Source organism: Epinephelus fuscoguttatus, linkage group LG22 (assembly GCF_011397635.1).
Source record: "Epinephelus fuscoguttatus linkage group LG22, E.fuscoguttatus.final_Chr_v1".
NCBI classification, from domain to species: domain Eukaryota; kingdom Metazoa; phylum Chordata; class Actinopteri; order Perciformes; family Serranidae; genus Epinephelus; species Epinephelus fuscoguttatus.
In genome coordinates, this window is record NC_064773.1 from 15,341,605 (window position 1) to 15,369,588 (window position 27,984).

The 27,984-nt window shown below is 40.9% G+C and overlaps 1 protein-coding gene across 1 annotated transcript; it reads right to left on the reverse strand.

The window, feature by feature from the left end:
* lrguk (leucine-rich repeats and guanylate kinase domain containing) lies at positions 1-27,981 on the reverse strand. The gene is made up of 20 exons (XM_049566602.1): positions 27,704-27,981; positions 27,114-27,215; positions 26,874-26,955; positions 24,369-24,469; positions 24,000-24,081; positions 23,698-23,822; positions 22,300-22,443; positions 21,316-21,396; positions 20,975-21,061; positions 19,294-19,400; positions 18,586-18,705; positions 16,684-16,780; positions 11,961-12,074; positions 9,061-9,262; positions 8,150-8,266; positions 6,316-6,476; positions 5,974-6,062; positions 5,556-5,618; positions 2,632-2,750; positions 1-2,263 (listed from the first exon to the last, which is right to left on the reverse strand). Exons 1-20 carry the CDS (start codon positions 27,830-27,832, stop codon positions 2,070-2,072), a joined length of 2,316 nt encoding a protein of 771 aa, XP_049422559.1. The 5' UTR covers positions 27,833-27,981; the 3' UTR covers positions 1-2,069.
* Positions 27,982-27,984: the final 3 nt, after the last annotated feature.

Below are 27,984 nucleotides of genomic sequence, written 5' to 3' on the forward strand. Positions count from 1 at the left end.
TTTAATACCTGTCAACAACTTCCATATGAACGCTTTTCCAGTTGAATAAATAATCCCATCAGAGGAGATAAAGATTAATGATGAATTTATCATCCAATGACAAGAGCTCCATGCTGCACATAAAAGATCAGTATCTGGATGTCAATGGCGGATCCCATTTGATGAGATTACTGAACAGTAGGAAATATAATGCCACTTCACTGTCAGGAAAATTAATGCTACGTTCATAAAACATGACGTGTACCACATACTTTGTAGACATGAACTTTGCCGAGACGAGCAGATACCTCCTCCAGTCAGGAATCTGAGCACATTGATGTGCAAAACAAAATGAGCAGTTGTCTTTAACAACACTACGATATTTATCATGCCTGAAAGACATGCTTGTCACTCTGTGTGAGCCTGAATTATAATGTGTGTCAACACTGTACACCTTCAGGTCAATATGCCAGGAATACACTACAAAGAGGAAGTTATGTCATGTTATATATATATATATATATATACAGATATATATATATATGGTCATTAACACCAACAGTTATCATGTCTATAGTGAGTGCAAAAGATCCAGACGTGCTGCGGCATGAGTAGCAGCTCGCAGGAAAAGACAAGTGCTGACAGTGAGAGCTAACCTCAAGTGTTTGGCTTGGATGTATCACATAACACAATCTGAGTATTTTGTGGTGAGATAGCAACAAACCTGTGGTTTTGTAACTGACTATTTATTTATGCAGGTACAGACCTTTGTTCTTTAAATTTAACAGACCAAGCTTGTACTTTAAAGTCTATATTTTTATCTTTTAATCTCATTTCATTTTATGATTACAAACTGTACTCCTTAGAAACAGATTGAGAGCAGATAGGACATTGAAATGTTTGCGGTGGTCATTTGACTGGTACAAAAGAAAACGGAGACTATCATTAGTTGTTAATGGTGACAACACATGTCAGTCGGGCCGTAAAGTGTGTCTGATCACTAATTTGAGAACTCAGTTTTGGCCTATTCTTACACCTATTCAGTCCCTTCAAGATGTTGCAATGCTGCGACCGCAACAAATAAAGCAAATTCAGCCAATCCCCATGAATACTGTGTGACCTTGCAATTTTTGTCCAATCACCGCAACTTTACCGCAGATTTGACCATTTAAAAGGGGTGAAATCTAATTTTATTGTAGAGCTGTGTGCAGCTTATTGATTCACCCAGCCCCACCTTCTCTCCCTGTTTATAATGAGACTTGTTGCGGGAGTTCTGTGCCTGGGACAGAGTCACACACATACAATGTCAGGGCTAACTGTTAGCATCACATAGCTAACATTACCCAATTGTTGTCAACAAGGATAACGACAGAGATAAGCCGTTTCAGTTTGAGATTAACTGCTCAGTATCAGATGTTAATGAGCTGTGAGGCTTCTGCCCAAGCAGCAAAATATGACGAGTAGTGATGAGATCACGTTGTGCTGTTAGCTTGTGCTAACAAGGCAGATAGAGCAGCAGGAGAGCCTCTCACGGGGACAATAATTTGGTGCTGCGTCAATGGCATTAACAGCTGTTGCTGCCCTCCCCCTCACCTCACCACATATATATTTTAATTCTGTGGGAAACACTGAATACGCCTTGACAGCATCACAACTATTTTTGCAATTTTCAGTTGCCCTTACAATTTCATTGCAAAGAAACACCTATACCATTTACATGCAAACAAACATTACATGCTATTAAAAGAAACAATGATAAATTATGGGAATATTTTAAAAGTAACAGACTGCTTATTTAAATACATATTACTCCACTGCTTGTTATCTCATGACTGCAAAACGTCACCTCAGTGAATTCATTACTGATCAGAAGTTTATATGGAAGTTAGCACTCTACAGAAGTTGCACTGGCAGCAGTTAACACAAAAAATGGCCGCCACTGTGACCATCTTGCTACGTTGACTTGAATGAAAATGTCCATTCTACTCTCACTCTAATTCTATGTCGAATTCTTTAAAAGCCATTTACTTTTACTTCGTTAGATGTCAGATGCCCTAAAACCTTAAAGGCTATCCCTTCCTGTCTACATCTCATGCTTCACCGACTGCTGTGTTTGAGCTGGGTCTGGGTGACGGAGCCGGACTGGCTGATGCGGGGGTCTTGCGCCCGGTGGGGATTGGTGGCAGGATGGGCTTGACGCTGGATCCAGGACGTCTATCAGAGGATGACGACATGGCAACATCTGGCTGATCTGTGCCTGGACAGATGACCTCAGGATTTTGGTCTGTTGCCATTTAGTATGAAATGGGAGAATTTTAGTTGATACAAATACGAATATGGAAACACATCAACAAATGTCTTGACTTAAATTCAGCTAGCTTACTTATCTTATAATCAGATGTACTTTTTTTCTGATTTACAGACAGTAAAGAGTGTTTTTAAACTATAAAATACGCATGAAAAACACATGAAAAATATAGTTTGCATAGTTTGGAAAAGTGTTGAAACTAAAAACGGTGTACAACAACTTACTTGTTAAACTGTATTTTTCCCTGGCTTCTATTCTTGTAAGTCTCTCCTCACTACACTATCTATATATAACAACACAGAAATTCCCCACAATGATAAAAAAAAAAGCAAAACAATAACAACCTTTGAGTGGTTCCAAGGTGTGTCCCAGGACGGACATATCTAGCGGCTCCACTGAACCAGACAAGCCCCCGGCTGAACTTGGCACAGTTAGAGCTGAACTGGCACGAGACACATCCGAGCTGCTTGTGAAAGGAGGAGAAGATGGGATGGAGGCAAAAACAATCCACAGAGGGTGAGGGAAAAAGAGACGGACCAAGAGAAGAAAAGAGAGGAAGAAGTTCATGTAGTGAGTAGGTGGGATGTATGCAGGGAAACAAAAAAAATAGTTTACTAAAAGGACCAGAGACAAAGTAAGAAAAAAAAAAAGGAAAGTGAGAAGCTTCCGCTGGAAGAAAATTTAGCAGAATGTGCTTTTGGAAGTTTTATCATGCTGAGAACACCGAGATGGACCGACATAGATAGTATTTTTCAATGCATGTCTTAATATCCATATTGAGACATTAATCTGGGGATGACTACTGGTGGTTAAAGGGACAGTTCACCCCAAATCACAAAATATTCCTCTTACCTGTAGTGCTATTTATCAATCTAGATTGTTTTGCTGTGAGTTGCTGAGTATTGGCTGTAGAGATGTCCTCTGGAATGTAATGGAAATAGATGGCACTCTCAACATGAAATAAGTAATGTGTATCCACTCATGGGTGAGAGACTTGTGTTGATGATGGTGCGAGATGTAAACATTAACAGTGTCCTCCTTGGCTGAACTGCGACGTTAGCTAGCTCAGTGGTGCTAGGTGAGCTAGCAGTAGATGCACACTTCCTTCTGTGCAGTGATGCAGTTGGCAGGTGTAGTTCGGTAGAATGAAAATAGCTCCTACATGAACATGTTCACAACAAGGTCTCTGGATTATCTTGAGTAACCGGGTCATGATTTCTGGAAAGAGACATTGCTGTTGAATGTTTCAAATGTATTTTTTGGTTGTGTGAGCGTCAAAAGCCGAGTGCAATCCATCCGTTTTCATCCTTATCAGATGACTGAATCAACTCAGATAGCGCCTATCAAAGTGAAGGAACAGCTGCTGTAGTCCAAGCTCTCACCCTACATCTGAGTCTAGAAATCCTACGGAGGAGACTTACTGCAGCCACTTGTATCTGCAATCTGACTCTTCCGGTCACTACCTAAAGCTCAGAACAATAGGTGAGGGTTGCAGTGTAGATTGACCTGTAAATCAAGAGCTTAACCTTCCAGCTTAGCTCCCTCTTCACCACGATGGTCCAGTGCAAAGCCCACATCATTGCTGACGCTGCGCCAAACCACCTGTCCATCTCACGCTCCATTTTACTCCTTTGCTCAGGACAGCAACTCTCTCCCATCACAGAGGGAGCCATCCACCAGTACCTTCAGGTTCTATTATACTGGAGAGAAGGCAAACATCTTCTTCTTTTAATAACTTTTAAAGCTCAACATAGTTTAGCGCCGAGTTATATAGCTGAGCTTCTGACGACCTATGCTCCAAGTCTTGACCTGAGATCCTTAAGCCTACCCTCACTAGCCGTCCCTAGATCAAGGCTGGTAGCTACAGGTGACCAAGCTTTTGCCATCGAAGGCCCGAGGCTCTGTTATTCCCTGCCTGAGGAGATTAGGCTAGCTAGCACATTATCTGTTTTTAAATAACTGCTTAAAATATATCTTTATAAGAAAGCTTTCCCTTTAAATGCCTGATTTGTACTTGATTGTGATTTATTTCCTTTGTACTGTTTTGTTGTCTCATTTCTATGCACTTTGTGAAGCTCTTTGTTTAGATAAGTGCTATACAAATAAATATTATTATCATTATTACATCATTATCTCTCTCAGCAACTCACAAAATAATTTTGATTGATAAACAGCACTACTGGTAAGAGGACAAACATGCCATTTTGATTATGGGGGTGAACTGTGCCTTTCATAAACAAGGAGGTAAAGATTTTTTTTATTTAATTTAGGCATTTATGATGCTAGAAGCACACACACACACACACACACACACACACACACACACACACACACACACACACACACACAAGACTACCTTAAAATCCTATCAGAGAAATACAAAAGGATCCTCTGTTAATATACGTGAGACAGACACACAAGTAATGACACATCCCTTTTAAGAGCGCTGCCAACCAGTAGACAGATGTCTGGAATCCTCTATAGAAATACTGAAGGGCTGAGTAATGCTTACAGTACATACTGGCTGCATGTATCACTCAGACCGCGCTGACAGAACTTGTAAAATTCTCAACAACGTCGCTGAAACTCTTTCTGAGAACATGAACCCGAAGGGAGCAAATTAATTTCGACTTCACTGTATCTCTGTAGGTATCTTAAATGTCTTCTTTTGAGACTAATCCAATAAATTGATGCTAATTTGTAACAGTGTGAAAAAGCTGTGTGTGCTGTTGCAACGTATGACACACACACATAACCACACACACTATGTCAATGTCTGATTAAATCAATATTTGTGCAGTACGACTGTTTATTGAGAGTAAGTGTTCACACAGGGGAGTCAAAAGCCATAAAATCTGAATTTATGAGTGAGTGTATTTGTGTGTAAGCAAGTGTGTGTCTGTGCATGTGCGTTTGTATTTGTCCCCACATGGCATGTACTCGCAGAATGAGCTCTATAAAAGTGAACATATGTTGTAAAAACAGGCCTAGGGAGAAAGAAAACTACTACAAAAAGCAGTTTCCTGCTCCTAAATCTTCAGTTTTGGATTGTTTTTATGAAACCGCAAGACTTGCTCCGGATTCTTTCACCTCATCTTAAATCAAAATGCTATTATTATTATGAATTTAGAAACCATAAAAAGTGAAATCTTACATGACTTTGAAGTATATCAATAAATCTGTTAATCTCACACACTAACATCTGGCCTGACTCGTTACTTTCGACTGCATTGGTGGAGTGTGAGCACCTGTATGTGTGTGTTCTTACCTGCTGTCGTCACTTAAATGAGCATCAGGATTCAGCAGAGATGACGGTGCTGTTTGTGCAGAGCTGAGGTAAACAAAAATAAAATTCAATCATTCTTCTTCACAAGTATAAATCATACGGAAAACCAATTTCACATCAAGGTTTTTTTCATTCAGATTTAGAGTAGTCATAACAGGTATATTTTAGGACCATTGAGCAGAGAGTGCCACTTCACGAGCTCATCATATGAACAAACACTCAGATTCAAATAATTCGGCCACCTGCCACTTCACCCTCAAGGTCAAACAATAAACCCAAAACAAACCATCAAAACGCAGTTAGGACAAGTGCACAATTTAAACCAATTTGGCCCAGCCGAGAGTGCCCACTTGAAATTAAGCACTGGAAAGCATTGGAGTCCACGCTGCTTATAATGAACCTTTTGAAGAGCTGGCTGTAGACCCCTGGACTCTTCCCCACTAAAGCCTCTCTGACCAGCTGCTCACGCCTCCTGATGGAAGCTAGCTCCTGCAGAGGAGAGACAAACAGAGAGGAGGAGGAGAAAGGTGAGAGGAAGGGGAGACGAACAGGAGTTGCAGGTGAAAAACAGGAGTGATTAAAAGGGAGAGGAGACGGGGGGGAGGGAGTGGGATGGGTGAGTGATGATGTATGGCAGGGAGGATTATTTTCCCATAAATTTGTTACAGTCTAGATGTCTGTTTAACATTCACTTACAGTCTTCATTACCAATAAATTTTTCATCAGACATCTTGTTACTCACAGCAGGGCTCTTCTGAGGGCTGAGCTGTGCCTGGATCTTGGTAAGGTAGTTTCTGTAAGACGGATCAGAGGGGTCGAGAGCTGTGGCAGAGTGTGACATGAGTGAACCTGATCCTGACCTCGACAGGGGTGGCGAGGGTGGCCTCTTCTCTGGCTCGTGACCTGAGAGCGAAAGAGACAGTGTGAATCAATACTGCACAATCCTGTGTATAATGGTTACAGCTGAACATACCAGCAGAAGATGTACGTATATACTCTGTGTATAGCATGAAAAACGAATCTACCAGCCGCAGAGTAGACAATCTGCTTCCTGCTTATACTGGCACATGCATGCCCAGTGTACATAAATTGTCACAAGACATCCGTTTTCATCCGTGTTAGTATGGAACATGGATGTACAAGGAGAACTGGACTGGACACAGCCATTCCTATTAAAACTGCTCAGTGGGACATAAAACCAAAAAAGTCTGACTTTACAGGTGTAAATTTACCCAGCTCTTCCGCACTGTTGAACCCAAAGAGTCAACACACTACAGTCTTTTGTGAGTTGAGCGGCTAACTTCCTCCGTCACAGCAGCTAACTTCCAGTTTAGCTCTCCGTTAACCTGAACCCGAATAAAATAATGTGTCGCTCCTCTTCACTTTCGATTGCTATCAAACTAAATGTATCAAATCCTGACGGTGAAATGAGTCATTCATTGGTGGTTGTGACTAGCGATGCGCTCGATTAGTCCATTAAATAGCCAGAGTTTCAAAACTGCATGGTGGGAAATTGAAGAGACTCGCAAAACCAGCGCGGTTTGGCAGTACTTTGATCTAGAAAATGAAAACAAGGTAGCATGTAGGCTGTGTCAGAAAATAAACTGGCTTGACTTGAACAATGCGCAACCACATTCAATTCAAGCATTTGGACATTAACCCGCATAGCGCTTCACAATTCAGCAGCAATTTATCTTTTCTGAGACATTATATTATTTGTTAACTTTAGGTGAGTTGTTGTCAGATAATGTGAAGGGTTACATTCATAGTGCACGGCGCAAAATGCCTCTTTTCACCTGAAATTTAATTACAATTTTGTTGTTGTTTTATTAACTTTAAAGTGAATTACTATCATTTTTGTCGGATAATCTGCAAGGTTCAATGTGCCCCACATTTCAGAGGCAATTTTATGGGCTAACTTTTGGTTAACTTTTGACTGAGTTGCTGTCATGTTCACATTCGTACTGCACGGTGAAAATTGTCTTGTACTTCAGCGGCATTTAAAATCCGACATGGTTGTTGAAGACTGCACTAATCGACAAGTCTTAATCAAAAATTTTGTTTAGTCAACAGGGAAATTAGTTGCTAGGAACATCCTTAGTTGTGACGCTAAAAAGGCTGTTTTCACTGATTTACAGAAGTCTGTTTTCCAAAGTAAGGCCATGGGAAAAAGACTTTTGGGCCACATAACTCTTGGACGTTTAAATTCCACACTTGGCCACTACAAAAACTGGCCTCAAAGCCCACCGCACTTCCTGTGGACCTGGTATGGATGGAGTGTATTTCTGAAATGGTTCTCAACGCTTTTGTGAATGAAGATCATTTTCATTTTAAAACAGCTTTTTAAAAAGAAAATGCAACAGTGTGGTTGTGACCAACGTATTTTTTCAGACTTAACAAAGCTACCAAAGATCTTATACATCTGTTTTACTGTAATACTTCCTGACACTCGAACATTGAGATGTAAACAGTGAATTGCTCCATTAATTAAAAAGTTGCACCCAGTGTCTTGCTTCAGAAAATAAGCCCCCTAACACTTTGAGTCTGCTAATGATGATCTTAACAAACTAACACACCTGTGGACGTGTTGTCAGGGTAACCTCTGTTGTTGTCCTCTCCTTCTTCCTGCTCCTCTAGCAACAGGTACTCCTTCACTACCTGCTGCAGTGTCTGATAGGCTTCTTCCAAGTCATCTACTCCCACATCAAAGTGCATACAAACACACACACACACACACACACACACAGTGCGACACGGAAAAATCTGGTTGTAAGCAGAGCCAATGCATCTCCCATCAAACAGTAATGAATCAAAGATATGGGCATGATGACCTTAGTGTAATGAGGCGCCAGCTAGCAGTGCATAAAAGTGATGAGGTTCTGCGCTTGCTGTATGTTCATCTCATTAAGAAAACAGCTAACATGTCTGAGTGCTTTCATGAGGGAATGATAAACACTGCTATTCTGTGGCTATGTGCCCTTAATACATGTGGTAATTGGATTGAAAGTGTAGTGTATGGATTTTAGTGGAGTGTGTTAATTTATCCAAGGCTATTCCAATGACACTTGAACTGCTCTAAGCCAGGGTGAGGCAAGGTATTGTTTGTTTTTGTTTGTTTGTTTTAGCTCTGCAAAGCTCTAAATGACAAACTGCTAGGGAACACAGCTATCGCAGCAGACTTCAATATTTCTTTCTTATTAGCATCATATCCAAAGGTTGAATAAAACAGAAAGAACGTTTCTCCCCTGGGAATCAATTAAGTGTTTTCTCGGGTTAAAAATGAATTGTTAATATTTATAATTACACTCTGTACTACAATTAAACTTTCATTAACTAAGTTGTACAATGGATCCAATTAGCCACCAGAGGATACGAAATTACCATTACTATTCTCTGTCATGCACACTTTAAATCAACACGTACAACATCACACAGCATGAATGAATACATTTATATCACAATAAAAATTAGTGCCTCCTTGACGTACCACTTGGGATAACATTATCGAAGAAACCCGGTCGCTGCCTGTTGGTATTGGCGTAGAGCTCTATACGTGATATCGCCATGTCGATCTGTGCTTGCGTATAGAGACCACTGCTTTTCAGGTGGCCCCTGTACTTTTCAACCTGGGTGGGGAAGAGCAGGATGTAGCGAGGCTCAAAGTAGCTGTTCTTCAGACTGAACACACCCTGCGAGGAGAGACAAAGAGAATGCAGTTTTGTTAGGAGGCTACTGACCAGGTCCAGCAGGACTACTCACATACCAGTCTTCATTCTCAGGTTCTTGTTTTCACATATGGAGCCCTGCATGGTAAGGCACATATGTTCATCTCTGAGCCTGTTTACACCTGGTAATAACTTATACCTTAGGTGAGCCGATCCTAAGTGGACAGCTCTTTCTTTGTCCACACCTGGCATTAGAATCTCCACGTGTCTTGAGGGACCACTTCTAATCTGATCTCACTTCCTGCTCTACATCATTTCATTCACTGTCATTAGGAGACAACAGCTGCAAGAATGTGAGCTCCACGCCGGGGATAGTTGGTGAGAGGCCATCCACACACACAGTGTCAGGGCTAGCTGATAGCATCACTCGGCTAACATTACCGGTGGTAACGGTTATTAACAGGGTTTGAAGACAGAGTCGAGCTGTTTCAGTGTCAGTGTGAGTTTAACTGCCGCTGCTAACTGAGCAGACACTGAACTGAACATTTGCCTGGAGGAGAGCAGCTCTGGAGACATTCCTTCTGCATTGTGTCTAACCTGTGTAATGGCAGCAATAGAAAGTTTTCTCAATCTGTGGGGACAGACAGATAAGCAAAGACGTTAGCCCACGACACATTAGCATACACACTGCTGATAGACTGTGGCCGTATGTGGCCCCAGACTACTACAAATGTGGTCTAAACGATCAAATCTCAAGATGCATTTAGAACACATTGTGTGCATTCAAATCTGCATTTCGAGCTGTCCATTGTAATCCAATTACTCAAGATTCATGTTAATAGCAGGTGTAAACAGTGCATGTGTCCTGCTTCATCCTTATATTACCAGTAGGTGACATAAGTCTTCTGCCCAGGCCTTTTTAGTTGTCCCTAATGCTCGACTGAAACAAAAGGTGATCATGCTTTGGAAGTGGTGCCGACACTGGAACACTCTTCGTATAGACATAGATTCTGTGGTCTCTGTTGACACCTATTAAAAGACTCACTTAGATGGCAGTGCGCATAGTCGTAGCAACCCGGAGCTTTTATATCTTAAAAATATGGATAAGATTGTGTGTGTATGTGATTGCAAGAATGATGTGATGAACAAGTGTGTGTTGGTGAATATGTGAGTGTTTGTTGGTGCACAATAAAGGATCTATCTTAATCAAACTGGCCTTTGTCTCACCTCGTGCTGTCTAGTGTTTGTAATTCTGTGTGTTTTTTTGTGTTGTTGCTCATGTTTTATTGTTCATTTTTTATTAACTAATTTTTAACAATTTAACTACTGTGAAGCACTTTGTGACCTTGATCTGTGAAAGGTGCTATACTAAATAAACTTCACTTAATTACTTACTTACAATGAGGGTTTGATATTCTGTTCACTGCAACCTTGAATTCTATTCAATTAAATCTGTGCTCAATTTTATCTTAATTTCATGTTAAGAGAGAACGAAAAGAGAACTCCAACTCCAGATGCACCAAACATTCATAGTCGTCTAAATCTGCTCTTATCCAGGTGTGCTGAATGATGAATCCCACTCAATCATAAGTGACCAGAGTAACACCCAGTCTAAACACTAAGTAAGCGCAGGTGTTGTGCTGTGTGCAAATACACCTGCACATGCCTAAGAATTGGAGAGATGCCTCCAAAAAAAGTAGGCTGTAAGAAGAACGTCAGCTGCAGTGAAATCAACATACTGTTAAATAAACTCTGAAAAAAGTAAAAACATATGACTCTCCAGAGCGTCCGTATGGTGTTAGAGCAATATAAAAACCCAGCAACGGCAAAACATTTGTGATGCTGTAAATGCTGTGCCAACAGCAGTAGCTGAGGAGGTATTCAGATATTTTACTTAAGTGAAAGTACTAAAACCACACTGTAAAAATAGTTATTAGTAAAAGTCCTGCATTGAAAATGTTTCTTAAGTTAAAGTACGTAAGAACAATGTGTTTAAGTAAAAGTCATGATTCAGATTCAATTAAATCAATTTAATATATGAAAATAATTAAAATTAAAGGAAAAGAAGCAAGTCCTCATATTTGAGAAGCTGGAACAATGAAATGTTTTTGCATTAAATATGATTTAAACGACAAAACATTTCATTTCTGCTGCACTTGTATATTTTCATATGGTTTATGTGCAAAAATCTTAATCTGTAAAGTAACTAGTAACAAAAGTCGTCAAATTGTAGTGGAGTAAATATTACAACACTTCCCTGTGAAATGTAGTCGCGTAGAAGTAAAATGTATCTTAAATTGTATAAAATTATGTTCCTAATATATTAAACTTATATTTCTTTGTGTCAGAGAAATATTTTGTGGATTTTTCAAACTAGAGGTTTTTATTTTATCTTTTTAAGAGTGCTTTCAGCCACTCAAAATTTTCTCTTAGTTAAGAGAAGAGCAAAAGTAAGAAAGCATTAGTAAATCCCAGAAATTAATTGGTACTAACAAAATAAGAGCAACTCATGGACAAAAATAAGAGGTTAAGTGTTCAGATATTGCTTCCTGCATGGAGCCATTGTTACATTTATTGTACATGTAGTAACTATCAACCTTTAAAGGATCCTATATTGCTGGTAAATCCTCAGTCTCCACTGTGTGTTGATCTACTGACTTTACTGACCACATATGGTATCAGTCTGCTTGATGTGGCACAGACAAGAGGTGTCTATACGCACCTCTAGCTCCATATGCACACAGCAGGCGAGTCCTTCTCTGGCTACATCCTCTATGGCATCTCTGGTCAGGCCGTAGCTGTGATCCCCATACTGCGCGGTCTGGATAAACTTACCCTACAAGGCAATTTTCAGAATGAGGGGAAAGAATGAGAGAACATTTCAGTGCACCACTTTACAGCCCCACTGTTCACACACAGTTATGAGCCTCATTCATCTCCTAAAGTGGGCATAATATTTGACATACAAACACGACCCCGGCATGTTTGGTCAAGATTAACAGCCTAAAGTCATTTGCCCACCTGTGAACTGAACTTTTGACACTGGTGGTCAGGGAAGATATCGCTCTTTTTGTTACTTCTCACACACAACCTCTGACCTTCTGACTGTCGGCTCTGTGGGCAGTTTTATTTGAACAGGATAATTTATAACACCAAACTCACTAAAACAAATAATTCTTTTTCTTTGGTTTGTGGTAGGAAAAGTGAATGCAGACATATAAATAAAACTGAAACCATCTGATCCAAAGGAAACGGTTATCTTGTCTAAATTCCGTTACATTTACCTAATTTTGAAGCTCTTAGTACAAATTATCTCTATAAATATTATTTTAAAGGGGAACTATTATGCTCATTATCAGGTTCATATTTGTATTTTGGGTCGTCACCTGAGCGCTGTGAGCGGATACGCCTATAAACGTCCCTAACACGGAAAATAAGAAGAAAACAAGAAAATACAGGCAGAAGGCAGAGTCTGTGCAAAAAACACACTGCCACACACTTCTGGTGGGTCATAGGAGATGATTCAGAGGGATTACTTCAGTATGAGTCTATACATTGCACAGTATATCTTCCACTGGCAACCAAGGTTACATGTTTCCCTGAAGTTAGCATGTAACTACATAAAGGAATGGCTGCATCATAGTACAACAGCACTTTGTACCTTGAAAAATCATTAAAAAAAAAAGCTTCTGACCATAATCGGAAATGTTCCAGCAGGAATCTGATCCAAAATAAGGGAGAAATAAACAACACTGGTAACCAAGATTACATGTTTCCCTAAAGGTAGCATGTGGCTACATGAAGGAACAACTGTATCAGAGTATAACAGCACTTTGTACCTTGAAGAATCACCAATAAAAGCTTCTAATCACAACCAGACACCAGGGGCGGAGCTAGGACAGGGCAAGACTAGGGGCTAAGCCCAAAGAAGCCAGAATGTGCGCACTGATATTCTGGGGCGTTTCATATGCTGATTTTTAGGTGTTCCATGTTTCAAGTGAATGTGAATCACTTTCTGTGGATGGCGGCTGCCGCTGGCTTTCTGGAAAAACGTTCTAATATCCACTTTGAGGTAACTAGTCATACAGCAACTAGTCACGTCCTGCGTCCCACTTGACTACACACAACAGAAACTGTTGTCTCGCGCGTCACTTCAAACAGGCTGCCTACCACTAGTCTCTCGACCAGACTCCTTGCTGCCTAGCCTTCGCAGGGATTTTGCCATTGGCCAACGCGTCGCAAACCAAGGGTTGGATTGACAGATAGATTGGCTACAGGAAGTATAAACAACAAAGCACTCACAACTGTTAGCTATTTCACATATTTGTATTGACTTTATATGTAGTCTGATTGGGAAATAACACAAAGTCACAAAGTCACAAACTCCGCCCATGCCAGACACATTCCAGCAGGAATCTGATCCAGAATTAGGGAGAAATTAACAACACTGGCAGTCAAGATCACGTTTCCCCAAGTTAGCATTCAGCTTTATGTAGCAGTGTAGGATAGGTAACGTAAAGACTTAAGACTGTAATGTGCCTGGAGCAGATGACCAAATACAGACATCTATTACAAGCTTGTCTCCAAAGTAGAAAAAAAACATTGGAAACAAGAGTATTCAGACTGCTCTGCAGCATGAGGTTTTTGCTCTCAGGGATTACTTTCACATATGTTTACCTCATTATTTGAAACTTTGGCCACATTTAATGTGAACATCCAACATTATGACAGAAAATAAGGTAAAAGCATAATAGGTACCCTTTAGCTTTTTGAAACCTGAGCAAATTGGCTTGATTTCTTATAAAAACATGGAAACAAAGAAGGCAATGAGCACCTAAAAAGGAATGGACCAAAAACTGAGTAAGAAATTAGTAGAAAATAGAAAGTTGAAAACAAACAAGAAAATGACCTGGAAAGGGTGCTTGAAAATGATAGTAATTCTGTGATATAATTTTAAAATGTAATAATCATAATAATAATAATTAGCAATATAGTTTTCCCTACTTTTTTCTTTTCCCCTAGTTTTTTTTTTTTTTTTTTTACAAAGTTGCTTATTGGCTTTTCCCCATGTGTTTGAAAGAAATAACACCAATTTGCTCAGGGTTCAAAGGGTTAAAGACTTGCAAAAGGCATCTAAAAGCAGCACAAGTAAAATGGTGTTGCTCCAGGTTTCAAAGGGTTAAACTGATGTGTTTTTTTTTTTATAGTTTTTCCCTGAACCCTATTTTGACTGTAATACTGTGGTTTGTACATTTAAAAATCACTGCAACTAGAGGGCACAGACTTTGTAAAATCAACACTGAAACTTGTCCGTCAATTAAATTGGCATACTGTAGGTCACGTAGCAGTTCAAAGAGGACCCAAATGCAGACTAACAGGCTGGTTGAGGTTTTTAACAAAAAGTGAGCTTTAATACAGCCGACAATAAAACATCCAGATACAGCAGATAACTGGAAGTCCAAATGAAAGCAGAACGAAAAATAAACTGAAAACCAACCGGGAAAAATCCAAACACGAGATATCAGGCAGGAAAAGGAGCATGGACGACATCAAGAACACATGGACGAGCACAGGAATAACGCAAGGATGACCACAGACGAACTGAAAGAACAAATGGAAACACACAGGTATATATACACAGAAAACTAATCACAAGACACATCTGGATTAGAAAGGAGGGAAATGGAGGTTGACTAACAACGAGGGTGGAGCAAACAAGCCTAATACAGAACAGGTGTGAAGGGAAGACTCTGGGAACAGGGAAGGACTAACGAGACAGGTGTGACAGAGAACACACAAAGACAAGAAGCAAAACCCTCCTAAATTAGATTAAAAGCCATTCAAACATTCAATGACAAACACAACTCTTGTGACTCCATATTACCAGAGTTGGATGCTATTCAGACACAACTGCGCAGCAGGTGTTCCTTGTGTTTACATCACAGTAAAGAGTATAACAACAACCAAGGACCGCTGATTGTGGTTAATTCTGAACAGCCACGAGAAGTGGGTTCAAGAGGTTATGATTGTACAGTTAATGAAAAGCACATCTGAGTGGAAGGAATGAAGAGAAAGAGGGCAGCTGACACATGAAAGGCGAGAGCATGACGACTAAGAAAGGACGTACAGCAAAGCGATAAACCAAGTAGCTGGCAATAGACGAACGAAGGGTGAAGGAGAAGAATGGACGAATCAAGTAGAGGGAGGGGCAGGCTGTAAAGTTAACCTGATCCACTTCCTCTGTTGGACTACACAAAAGGAATCAATTCCAGCATCAAAGCCATTGCTGTGTAAATCATTACGTGACCCAGACCTCTATCCATCATCCCCCCGCTGCTCTTACGTAACAGGCAGCTTGACAAGAAGGAAAAGATGGAAAACAAATGTGTCCAAGACCTCAGCGCCCATTTTTCCAGGAGTGTATCTATGTCCCCAGCTCAATATCCTCTTAATATGACTCATTAAGGAGACCTTTCAAGGGTTTCTTTGTTCTCAGCAATGTTTATTTTCCCTCCATCCAACGTTCGGTGTATATTTCCCTGGGCCAATATGTTCAAATCTCCCACCTACCGCTTTGAGCCTACTGATGTTATACTCCTTGATATCTCCACTGTGGCTGAATGGATTTTTACCATTTAAACTGCATCTGAAACATCTGTATCCCTTCGTTCTTTTGCAATCTTAACTACGTAGCTAGCCCTTACCAATCTTTTACAATGGTAGCTTATATCAAGAGACATATGACCCTGGGAACGTATCCTCGGATCCCCTTTCTCAGAATTGAAGTAAAAAGTGGGTGTAATGAACGAGATCCAGTTGCTGTTGATTAACACAAGTAAAAACTGATAATAAACATAAACTATAAATCAAACCGGACTCTGGCAGTTGCTGACCCTCTCAGAAAAGATGTGTATTTTATGTTATTTTGACCAACGTCTGCATATTGATGAAATTAAAACCCATTATCTCTCTGCATCCTCGTCAGTGTTCTCAGACTAATAATCATCACTTGCATGGCAAATGTTGTGGGTGATGCTGCAATAAGTCACCCTTAATTTTGTTTTTAATTAATATAGCCATTACACCTCATCAAAAATGCTCAATTCAAATAAATGTATCTTTGCTAATTGAAATATCAGCCAGTTAAAGTAAAATCAATCAATCCAAGTAAAACCAATTATCTCAACTACTCAACTCATTATGGCCAGTGAGTGAATTCAATTTGAAACTTGCTGAGAGAGTTGTGTGACTCAAGCACACACACACACACAAAAAGCTTTCTAAAACCCAGCGTACATTTAATTAACTGGTGGTGAGTGCTACTCTGTTTGCATGACTTATGACAGAGTCCACAAAATTATGTGAGTCCAGAACCTATTTTGTTCTCATGTGGTCACTCATACAGTCTGTGATGTACAAAAAAGCTTCACGACAAGCTAACGTACCATGTGAATCATGTTCTGGAAGTCTTCCTCACTGACAAAATGGTAATCAACTCCATCTTCCTCTCCGGAGTAGGGCCCCCTAGTGGTGTGACACACTCTGTGGAGAAAGACAGAAACATAAAATGCGAAACGCAAAAACTGTCACACCTGCAGCCACTAAACAGGAGCAGTATGGGGGCTATGAGCCGGTAGAAGACCACTGGATTTCTGTGACATATCAGACAGTAAATCCTTTGACTTGCATAATGCTGCATTGTTTTGCCCCCAGAGTTTTAGGGTAGGTTCACTTTTGTCAGTTCTACCTTAACACAACACTCACATATGTGTGTTAAAAGAGTTATTGATCTATGCGACCTCTCCAAACTGAATGTGAAGAGATGCTCTTCTGCTGAGACTACACAGTAAGAAATGCGGGACACTGTTGCAAGCCCAGACCTTATTTCATTAAGAATTTACTCAAGTTTTTGGATTCCTGTTCATGAAAACAGACTTTGATTTCAGCACATAGCACTGGAGCTACAGAGGTTAGGGACAGGACAGGACACATAACTACATCATGAGTATGAAAGTATCAAGTCAGCCTGAATCCTTTTTAGTTTGGAACAATTAAAAAATCTTTGTGGGGGGAGATTTCCATGGCCTTTCATATGAAAAGCGATATAAAGCTTACTTATTTAAGCTATTAATTTTATCAATGCACAGGGCATCAACAGAGAGGCCAAGGCTGTGTTTGGTCAGGTTATGGTTTCATAACATTTTGCCGGAGGACTACAGTTCCGAATTAGCCGGCTGGCTAAAACTGGCACATTTACAGTAATGTTGATTAATGTGTACTGTCCTTTTTATGAATAAAATAAACTGAAACTGAAGAAGCAAGAGACTCTTTGTATTATATATGTCTTGTACATGAACTGCATTTTTTAAACTGATCTGTCGCCTGCATCCAGGCGCTGTCTCCATGTCACACAACAGACTACAACTACCAAGACCACAAACTAGCAGCTCAGCGCTGGATTGCACTTGTGCTTCTGCGGTAATTTTATTCACCTCACAGACTGATTTAGTGTATCACGTGCAACATACAAACAAAGGAGGAGCTCTGTGTCTCTCTGAGTGTTGATGGAGAAACTGTGAGTGAGTGGGGCTGAGCAGTGCGGAAAGTGTGAGTGAGGAGAGATGCACACTGGTGTGTGTTATGTAACGCAACTGGACCCTATATTGATATGAACGTGTTGTCTAAATTTATATCTTGCTTAAAAATATATAGATATATTGTGCATAGTCGTTACATTGCCCAGCCCTGACACAAAGTGGATAATTGGTGATATGGAGGGTGAAGTCCTCCTTTAATATCAACTTCAGAATATCTGGCCTGGTCTATCCTTTGATGTATTTGGGAGTAGATGGCTCCTATTTTTCCCATGACTTAATATGTATATCACACATTAATTTATATCTTCAATAAAGAGATGCTAGTACGGAGTAACTCCCACTGAGAATCAACAACTCCACTTTGCAGTATGTGCAGCTTTTAACTTCAGACTCAACTGTCTGGTTAATATGTCGAGCAGCTGTTTGACTTCCACAGCAGTAAGTAAAAAACACAAAGGAGAAAACTGATACAAATAATTGTTTTACTTGTCACATTACTAATGGTGTTACCAGCTGCATCTTGGGAGCAGATTTCTTTTGAGAGCTTTACTGTCTCAGTTAATATGTTTAACATGTTTAGCTTCTTAAATATCAGTTTGAGCAGATGTATTATTTCATCATATGACAATTATGTAATGTAAATTTACAGTTAAATCTACTGATTTTAGTCATTCATTTTAGTACCAATTTAAGTACTACTAATCATGTGACACTGACTTGAAATACATGTACAGAAAGTTTAAGACTGACCCGTAGGCAAAGTATTCGTTCAACTCCCGACACAGTCTGTGAGCCAGCTCTTTCTTCCCAGAGCCTTGAGGACCAGTGAGAACCAGCATGGGATATGGAGAGTCTGCACTGGGCATAGTGCTGCTTGGAGACACACAAACAGAGGCTTATGATCACCTTTACAGGTAGGTTCTCACTGAGATGAGCAGCAGTTAAATACATTAAGCCATGAAGCCAGAGCACAAACGTCTCCAGTCATGAAAGCCACTCCTTCAGTCAATAAAAACGAGAGCCTTGTGGGCAATATGCATGCGCTCTTTCTAGGAAGCACAGAGGAGAATGGTAAATTGACTGTAGCTGCAGCATTTTATTTGCTGATGATGGATGTTTTCAAAAAAGTGCTGATGCATGAACAATTTTTTTTTCTTTTAGGGAGTAGATAATGTGAGCAACACAGACTCACTGCAGATAAAATGCTGCACACGTTCGAAAGCAACTGTCTTGATGGTTGATTTCAGAAGGTGTTTACGATTATGACTCATCAACACATTTGACTGTAAACCCTCACATTTGTCTCTGTCAACATTTGGTATTATCCTTTTTCATTTCATCGACAGTTGACATTATAGTAACTTAATCCACTGGGTGGTTTTGTCTCACATTCAGGAAACAAGGCAAAGGGCCATCCAGAGGTCAGGCTATCAAACACAACTCTATGTTTGCACCAACCTGTCATAGAGCACCTGGGGCTGCATCAGCTGATACACCAAGTTGGTCATGTGATCCCTGGCTGCCATCACATCCAAAGGAGGGTCATACTTGTTTACTGATGACACCTGGGATTTAAGGTTGGTAATCAAGGGACAAATAAGCAATCCCACATCCATGCAAATTATAACAGTCAAATTAGGTTGATGGCATTTGATCCCTACACTTTGTTTTAGCTCTGTGTCAACGCTCTGGGTTGTTTGTATTTTTTTAAACCAATCACAGTCGACTTGGGTGGTGCTAAGACCAGTATGCAGCCACGGCGCCCTTGCAAATTAGTGTTGGGAGATAGCGGAACAGGAGGAGAATTCTGTCTGACATAGGTGGCCAATGGCAGGCCGATGCTGCGTTCACACTACAACCGACAAAGCAACAGCCTACAAGTCATTTTCAAAAGAAACTGGTGACATGAAGCTACAAAATGATGCCTAACCAGACTGTATGAAATAATGGATGTAACTACCATGACGTCACCTAGACAACTGGTAATTTGGGCATCCCCATCTTGGGTTTTTGGAGCCAGAAGTTACCATATTTGGACGGGAGGGTGGAGTTGTGGAGGAGCGAGGGGTGGACCTGACTTACAGGCTGTAGCGACACCTTGCAGAGAGCCTGCCATTCAGGAGGCCCCACCCTTAAATATGCATAACTTTATACCTTAACAAAATGAAAACAGATAAGTAATATCAAAATTCACCCCCATACAGCTGTCATGAAAAAGTAAATTAACTATAGCAACCAAAACCATGTTTGCACCAGGCTTTAAACATGTTTATTTCTGCTGTAAACTTGGTCATTTTAACATGGAGGTCTATGGGGATTGACCATAGACTGTGGGATTGACTTGCTCCTGGAGTCAGCTGCAAGTGGCCCTTTGAAGCACTGCAGTTTTTGGCACTACCTCATTGGCTTCATTTTTCAGCCTTGTAGGTTGCTTGTATTGGGTTGTTTGTATTTCTTTAAACCAATCATATTCGTCCTGCGTGGTGCTAAGCCCAGGATGCAACAATGGTGTCTGGCAAGTGTTGGGAGATGGCAGAAGGAGAGTAGAATTCCAAAATAGGTGGCCAGTGGAAGACCTTTGGTGTGTTCACACTACAACTGACGAAGCAGGTTTCAAGGTAAGCAGGTAAGCAGATTTCAAGTCATTTCAGTTGATCTGTCCAGTTTTCAGTGCTCCAAGGATGCAGTGAGGTGTATATCAATCATATTTTTTGTTTCTAGCCGTGGTACTGTGGTATTTAATGGAGGTAGTTGACACTATGCGAGCACTGAGTATTATGGTGAACATCAGGATGCAATGGGGCGGCGAAATGTGATGTTAAAATGGGGCTCAGACATTTCAGTCGAGGTACGTTGTTGCAAGCAGCAGACACACACAAACCCAGGACTACATAAGTACGTGAACAAGCACCCGAGCAACACTCTGAATGGCAACTCTGCAATAATGTAGCTGGCCATGCTGTTGCGTTGTTGCTTATAGTGTAAACAGATCATTATACACATAGAGTACCTCCTGTGAGCCAGACTAGTGGCATTTTAGCTTAAATAAGGAGTCAGTGCAATAGCCTTATTTAAATTGAAAGTCCGGCATGTTGAAACACTGTGCTTATGCTGTGAACTTCATTATGTTTATTCGTACCTTTTCTTCTGCGGTGACTTTAACTTGGTCCAGCACAGCTAGATGTTGAAGGAGGAAAATGACTGCCAGTCTGTAATCGGGCTGCTCCTATCAATTACATTCACATGGCATATATTACAAAATATATGATGAATCTAAACTTCAAGCACAAACATTCATCAACTTTAAAAAGCCACAAACAGATGGAAGTCATCATTGAAGCTCAAGTGCTTACAGGCTGGGTACAGAATATATGTGGACTAAATGAAATGCATGAAACTTTTGGCATACACAGTATCTCTCCACATATTAAATAAATGTTCTTATACTAGAACCATGTGGTCAGCGAAGGGTTGGGTTACCTGTACAGGGTTGCCAAGCAGGTTCAGGTCCCTCAACAGGACAAGATCATGGATGTGTTTGCACTCCTGTATTTCACTAATCTGAAACAAAACCACAAAGTCATGCAGTGCAATAGTTTATTTGAAGTTAATATAATTAAGTTGTTAAGTGTAAGATTTCATTCTCAACCTTGTCAACGACTACAATTATGTCAGATTAGAATTTTGTTGTATTTTAGAGCATACTTGAGTTGGAGTCTGCTCATTGTTTTTTTTTCATGATCTGAAAATGTGTTTGACTTTGTGTCGAGCATGAGGACTTTAGAATTGCACCTCTGCTCTTTGCAGATGATGTGGCCCTGTCAGCTCCATCATATCGAGACCTCTAGTACGCACTGCGGCAGTTTGCAGCCGAGTTTGAAGCGGTCGGGATGAGAGTCAGCACCTACAGGTCTGAGGCAATGGTACACTGCCGGCAAATGGTTGATTAACCCTTTGGGTTGGGTGAGAGTTACTGCTTGGTGGTTTGGCGCTGTGTCAGCAGTGATGTGGCTGCTGCCCTAGACTGAGCTGAGATAGAGGGCAAAGCTCTTGATTTACCAGTCAGCCTAAGTTATGACCCTCACCTATGGTCATGAGTTTTGGGTAGTGACTGAAAGACTGAGATTGTAGATACAAGCAACTAAAATGAGTTTCCTGTGTAAGGTGGTTGGGCTCAGCCTTAGAGAAAGGGCGAGGAACTCAGCTATCTGGAGGGAGCTCAGAATAAGGCCGCTTCTCCTTTGCATTGAAAGAGGTCAGCAGAGATCATTCGGGCATCAGGATGGAGATGGATTTCATAATCTTTTAAACCTCTGTGACTTTCATGTGTGATTGGATTCCTATTTTTGTGAATCTCTGGTGCAAATCAATTTTTTCCTGAACTTAAATCTATATTGACTTAATCACGTTAAGATTTAGGCCAACATATATGTGCTGTTAACCAAGGTTGTCTCAGATCAGTACCAGGTTTTTCTCCAGATTGATGGAGCCCAGTAGGTGTAGATTCTGGAGGCCAGACAGACTGGTGATGCGGTTCAGAGACAAGTCCAGAACCTGCAGATTCTTTAGATTCTCCAACCCCTCAATCCTCTCCAGCTGGTTCCCCCTCTGGACATGGACAGGAAAGAGGACATATTTTAAGAGGCATGTACATGATATTCATGAATATGCATGTACACCTAAGTGGCTTCCAATGCACAGCTCTGCTTCATATACAGTCAATGTGAATAAATATTAAGGACGTGCCATGGTCGCTCTGCAGGGTGCCTGAACCCTCTTTCCCCTCAGTGCTGAGTTGAGTGGCAGGCCTGCCTCTCTTTGCTAAATCCTGACAGGTGAGGACTGACAGCCAAACAGCTGGCGAGGTGCTAGCACAGCATGCTAACCAACTAAAGAACCAGACCTAGGCACTCCTCCCTTGTCAGGGTCCCCCAGCCTGCTTCTCACTCCATTCCACTGACTAAAGTTGTTATCTAGCCGTCTGGCCACACCTCGTCCTGCTCTTGCCAAGCATGTTGCCTGGCAGAGGGCTGCTGTCAGTGGGGGCGGGTGACTGCGCTAGTCCCTTGAAGCTCTGGGTCGGCGCTGTGATGGGCTGGGAAACAGGCCGGCTGACAGGGTTGTGCTGTTTAGGGAGCCAGCATGTGAGGAAGTGGGGTCAGGGATGGGATTAGATGGATGCTGGATGGACAAGGTATGAGTGAATGTGTGTGTGGGTGTGTGTGTGTGTGTGTGTGTGTGCGCTGAACTTGGTCCAGGCTCACTCAAACACCAGCAGCTGGTCCCAAAGCAAAGCTACAGACAGGGGCAGACACAGCCAGACCGATGGCTGCTGACAATGAGGAAACACTGATAAAGGACATAACACGCATGTGCACACACACACACACAAGCAGAAAGAGAGACAGAGAGAGAGAGTGAGAGAGAAAAGGCCTGCTGTTGGACCATATGGTGATTCTCGATCAGGGGGCCAAGGTTTTACTGAATGTAAAAATGCAGCCAAAAACAGAGACATAAAGAGAAAGACAGGGAGGAGAGAATAGAGAGGCAAATATAAACAGGTAAAATTTAGCATACATGAGGTAAAACACGCGCAACAAGAAAGATCAACTCCAAAATAACTCCTACTGTGTGTGTGTGCGTGCTCAGATATAACACACAAGGAGGGAAACAATCTCCGAAGCAAAGCCACGCATGTAAATGGAAGCACTGCCAAGCGCTGGCAAAGAAAGACAAATGAGATTTCTGTTTAAAATTCATGTTTTTAAGTATCTGCTTGAATGTACTGCATGTATGAATGTTTGTGTGTGAGTGTGCGCTCTGTTTAGTGCATTTCTGACTGTAATAGAGAGTAGGACCTACAAGGCAGAGGTGTGTGAGAGGCAGGCTGTCCAGGCCGCTGATCCTCGAGATCTTGTTGTGTGCCAGGCTGAGATGGGTGAGCTTGCAACATTGCTCAAGACCACTGATCTCACTGAGGCTGTTGTCTGAGCATGCGCATGTTAAGGGGAAAACATAATGCGGTATATTTTTATAGACATGATCATATATAGGTAAAGAAAAAGCTATATGGTGTGTGTGACTGACAGAGAAAGAGGCAAAGACAAGGACATAAGAAGTTCAAGTACACATGGATGAATGTAAGCGTCTCTCAGTAAGGATACAGCCCAGATCCAGGTAACTAAGGGATGAATAGGCTGACAAATCCTTCATTTTCGTCATACAGTTGTGAGAGAAATTGACCTCCTGACAAAAAAAAGAAGCAGCACACTATTAACAAAAGTCATGAAAGTGTTCAGTACATCTCACTGAAGAAATTCTCTGACCGAATCCATAGAGTATGGGAAAGGAATTTTCAATTTGCTAAAGTTCACTGTCGTTCAAGGGCAGTTAATGCCTTGTAAGCATATTCAAAGAGACTACAGATGGGCTATGGAAATCCAGGCCTATCTTGAGGGAATAGCACGAGAAAGTGAAGCCCTAGCCACCAATCAAATATGGTCTTATCCTGTCAGCTCAAGGTCCTGCGTTACTTTTAGGTTCTTGGGCGGCTGGAATCCAAAGAAGCTGGAGATTTCGTTGTGAGAGGCATCCAGGATGGCGAGGTAGGGCATGTGGCTCACACAGGATAAATCTGGGAGTTGAGGAAAGAGTATTGGATCAACAGATAAAGACAGGGTCACAAAAGTAACATATTCAAATGTGAATGAATCATGTCTGAATTACAGCTCTATCAAAGTAGTCACTGGCTTCTATAAATAGCAGGTCTGTAATAGATTTGAAGGGGACCCATTACATTCATTTTCAGGTTCATACTTGTATTTTGGGTTTCTACTAGAACATGTTTGCATGTATTCACCCTCTGTCTGATATTCTTCATTTTAGCACGTTTCTTTACACACCCCTCAAAAAAAAAAAACCCAAAACAAAACAAAAAAGCCCAGTCCAAGTTTTCCGGGTCTCCCATATCTGAGTTCTCCACCTCTCAACACCCTCATTGCACCTGGGGAGTAACTGTAACAGAGTATAGTGCCACTTTCTGCCATGAAAAATCACCAATTAGAGTTTCTAAACAAAAATCTGCACAACAAGACATGCTCCACCAGGAATATGACCCCAAATGGGGGAGAAATTTACAACATCGGCAACCAAGATAACATGTTTCCCTGACGTAAGCATGTAGCTACATGTAACAGTGTATTTGCAGCAATGAAGTACAGCGGCAGTTTCTCACCAATAGATTGAATCACAATGTTTATTTACAGTAATTTCCAGGTAGAAAACCCCCACATCATGTGCATAAAATCATATGGTGCTGAGCAAGTGCTGCCTCAGTTGCTTAGTTTTTAACCACCTAAAAATGGACCACTGAAGACGTTTTATCAAAGCCACCAGACTCCACTGACAAAAACAGTCATTTTACTTCGCTAAACAGAGAGCTGCTGGTCTGCCTCGGCTTCCGTTGGTAAAGCAAAGCAAATATTTAAATATAGCTTACACTTACACTGATATTGGTGGATGTTGGTGAAGCGTCTTAGTCATCCAGGTCATGGTAATCATACGTGCTATTTCATAGACAACTGGATTTGTCTCAATTTCTTTAAGACGTTTCCCCTCTCATCCAAGAAGCTTCTTCAATTCTAAGTGACTGGTGCGGAGTCACAGGCTTTAAACTCTGTGTGGATGTGAGTCCTTACAGAGTTATTGGGGTCACATGTGAGCCCTATGTAAGAGTCGGGGTTGGGTTGGGTTAGGGTTCACACTAGGGCTTGGGCAATATGAAGATATTATCTCATTAACAAGATATGAGACTATATATCGTCTTAGATTTTGGATATCGTTGTGTCATGATACGGCATAAGTGGTGTTTTTTCCTCTCAGTTTAAAGGCTGCATTACTGTAAAGTGATGTAACTCTCTGATGTAACTTACCAGACTTTTTATCTGTTTTAATGCTTGCCGTAACCCACTTAGTAGTTATATCCACATTATTATTCAAAAATCTCATTGTGTTCATATCTTACAGTAGTAGTAGTCATCCCTACAACTTTTTTGCATCAGAGAGGGTATTCGATCAGAAATCTTATGTTCAATTTTGTCTCCCAGTCCTAGCATTGATGAAGTGCTTTTAAAGATTTAAAAATATCAAGATATATATCGTGTATCGAGATATAGCCTAAAAATATCATGACATAATGTTCACCAGTCAATTAGAACTGAAGAAGCCTCTTGGATGAGAGGTGAAACGTCTTCAAGAAATGCAAGCAAGTCCAGTTGTCTACAATATAGCACTTAAGATTGATATTAATGTTTTTAGGTGGCTAGAATACGTTTTGCTGCGGCCCCCGTCCACAGCAGTTAATTGTTTAGCTTCTGTGCCAGTACATTTGGTTAAAAAGATGATAGCAAAACAACATTGTACATAAAATAAGCACAGCAGAAATGTCAAGAAGATCGGACCACAGTGTTTAACTATATATCTTTAGACGTTACAATTACGGCTGAAAATGACAACAGAATTCCACAAGTCTGCCCATTTTACAAATCTCCACAACTGAACTCAATTGCCAGTGGTCTACCCAGAGGAGACTGTTGTTGTAAGTGTGACGTCACAGTGATTCAGTCTATAAAAGCTTCTCAACCAAAATATTCACAACCGGACATGTTCCAACGGGAATATGATCCGAAATCAGGGTGAAATTAACAACATCTGCAACCAATAATACATGTCTCCCTGATGTTAGCACTTTGCTGCATGTAGCAGTGTAGGCTATGGTATGTAAAGACCACATACAGAAATTTGTCACGAGCTGACACCAGTTTGTCTTGAAAGTAGAAAAACAGTTGCAGAGTATTCAGAATGGTTTGTAACTTGAGGTTTTTCCATTACTTTTATATAGGTTTACCTCATGATTTAAAACTTTGGCCATGTTAAATATGAATATCTGACACTATAAAATTATATATGTATGACAGAAAATAAGGAAAAACATAATAGCTCCCCTTTAAGGACACTTAATGAGTATAACAAAAAGTCACCTTTAACTTTGTTGTGTGGCAGCTCCAGCTTTTGAAGATGGACATAACTGCATAAAACTGAGATGTCATGGAGATCCTGACTCTAGTGAAAAAATACAAGAGAACTGTCAACATAACACACAATGTCAATGTAAACTGAGTTGTCATGGATTGCTTTGCCTTGATAATTCAGACATTTAACCTGACTAAAAGCTATTTAATGTCATTTACAAACGCTGTCTGTGTAGGTAAGTGTCTTACAGGCAGAGACAGGTGTCGGTACAAATGTTGCAGCCCAGTGCCACAGCGTCCAAGGTTGGACACACAGCTGGAGACCACCTCAGCAGTTAAAACACCATCCCTCTGTAAACATAAAAAATAAGTTAATGAAGTAATTTAGTGCAAAGCAAAGCAGAATTCACAGCAGTGAACTACAGGCGTCCCTGCAGTCACAATTCAGTCAAGACAATATGGCATGAGGCCACTACAAGCATCACCTAAAAGCACACAGCACATATTCATGCAGTACACACAGATTATGCTTAAGAAGGATGCACACCACTCTAATTGCTCTTAATACCGCTATCACAAATGGCAAATAATCAACCATTTGACCTTGCTGTGTTGTTTTACTTTCCCAGACCTCTTGTGCAAGGTTACCTGCTTTATCTGTCGCATAAAAGAACAAATATGGAGTTTCACTGAAACCACTCCAGTGAAGAGCAGCCACTCTGCCTTTTTGTTGTAGTTTGGCACAATGACACACACTTAAAAAGTAAATGAAACTGGAAATAAAAGTATTAAAACACAGTGTGTGTAGCTTTTATCAGCGAAGGTATCCTACTCCTTACCTCCATCTCTGTGTTTCCTTCTGGCTCATCGCAGCCAGGAGCCTGTGTACAGGGAGCATCACTGTGGGACCCTGGGGGACAGCTGCCAGGTGACGCTGACGAAAACTGCTGACTCGTAGTTTCCGTCATTATTCAGTAATAAAACCACGGTGACGAGGGACTGAAGACTGATAAGAAGTCAAAGTGAGGACTTTGTCATGAAAAAAAGTCTAAATATCCGTGTTTTTCCACGGTTCTAGCGAGCTAATGAGTTAGCTTCTCACGTGAAGCATACTCCGCTG

Bases quoted from the DNA above. Each gene is read 5' to 3' on its own strand.
- lrguk (XM_049566602.1), bottom strand. From the start codon at position 27,832: ATGACGGAAACTACGAGTCAGCAGTTTTCGTCAGCGTCACCTGGCAGC. The intron at 6,477-8,149 runs GTGTGTTAGTTT...TTTCGCTCTCAG, and splicing joins CCCTGACAACACGTCCACAG to GTCACGAGCCAGAGAAGAGG. The intron at 2,264-2,631 runs GTTGTTATTGTT...AAATGGCAACAG, and splicing joins CACCTTGGAACCACTCAAAG to ACCAAAATCCTGAGGTCATC.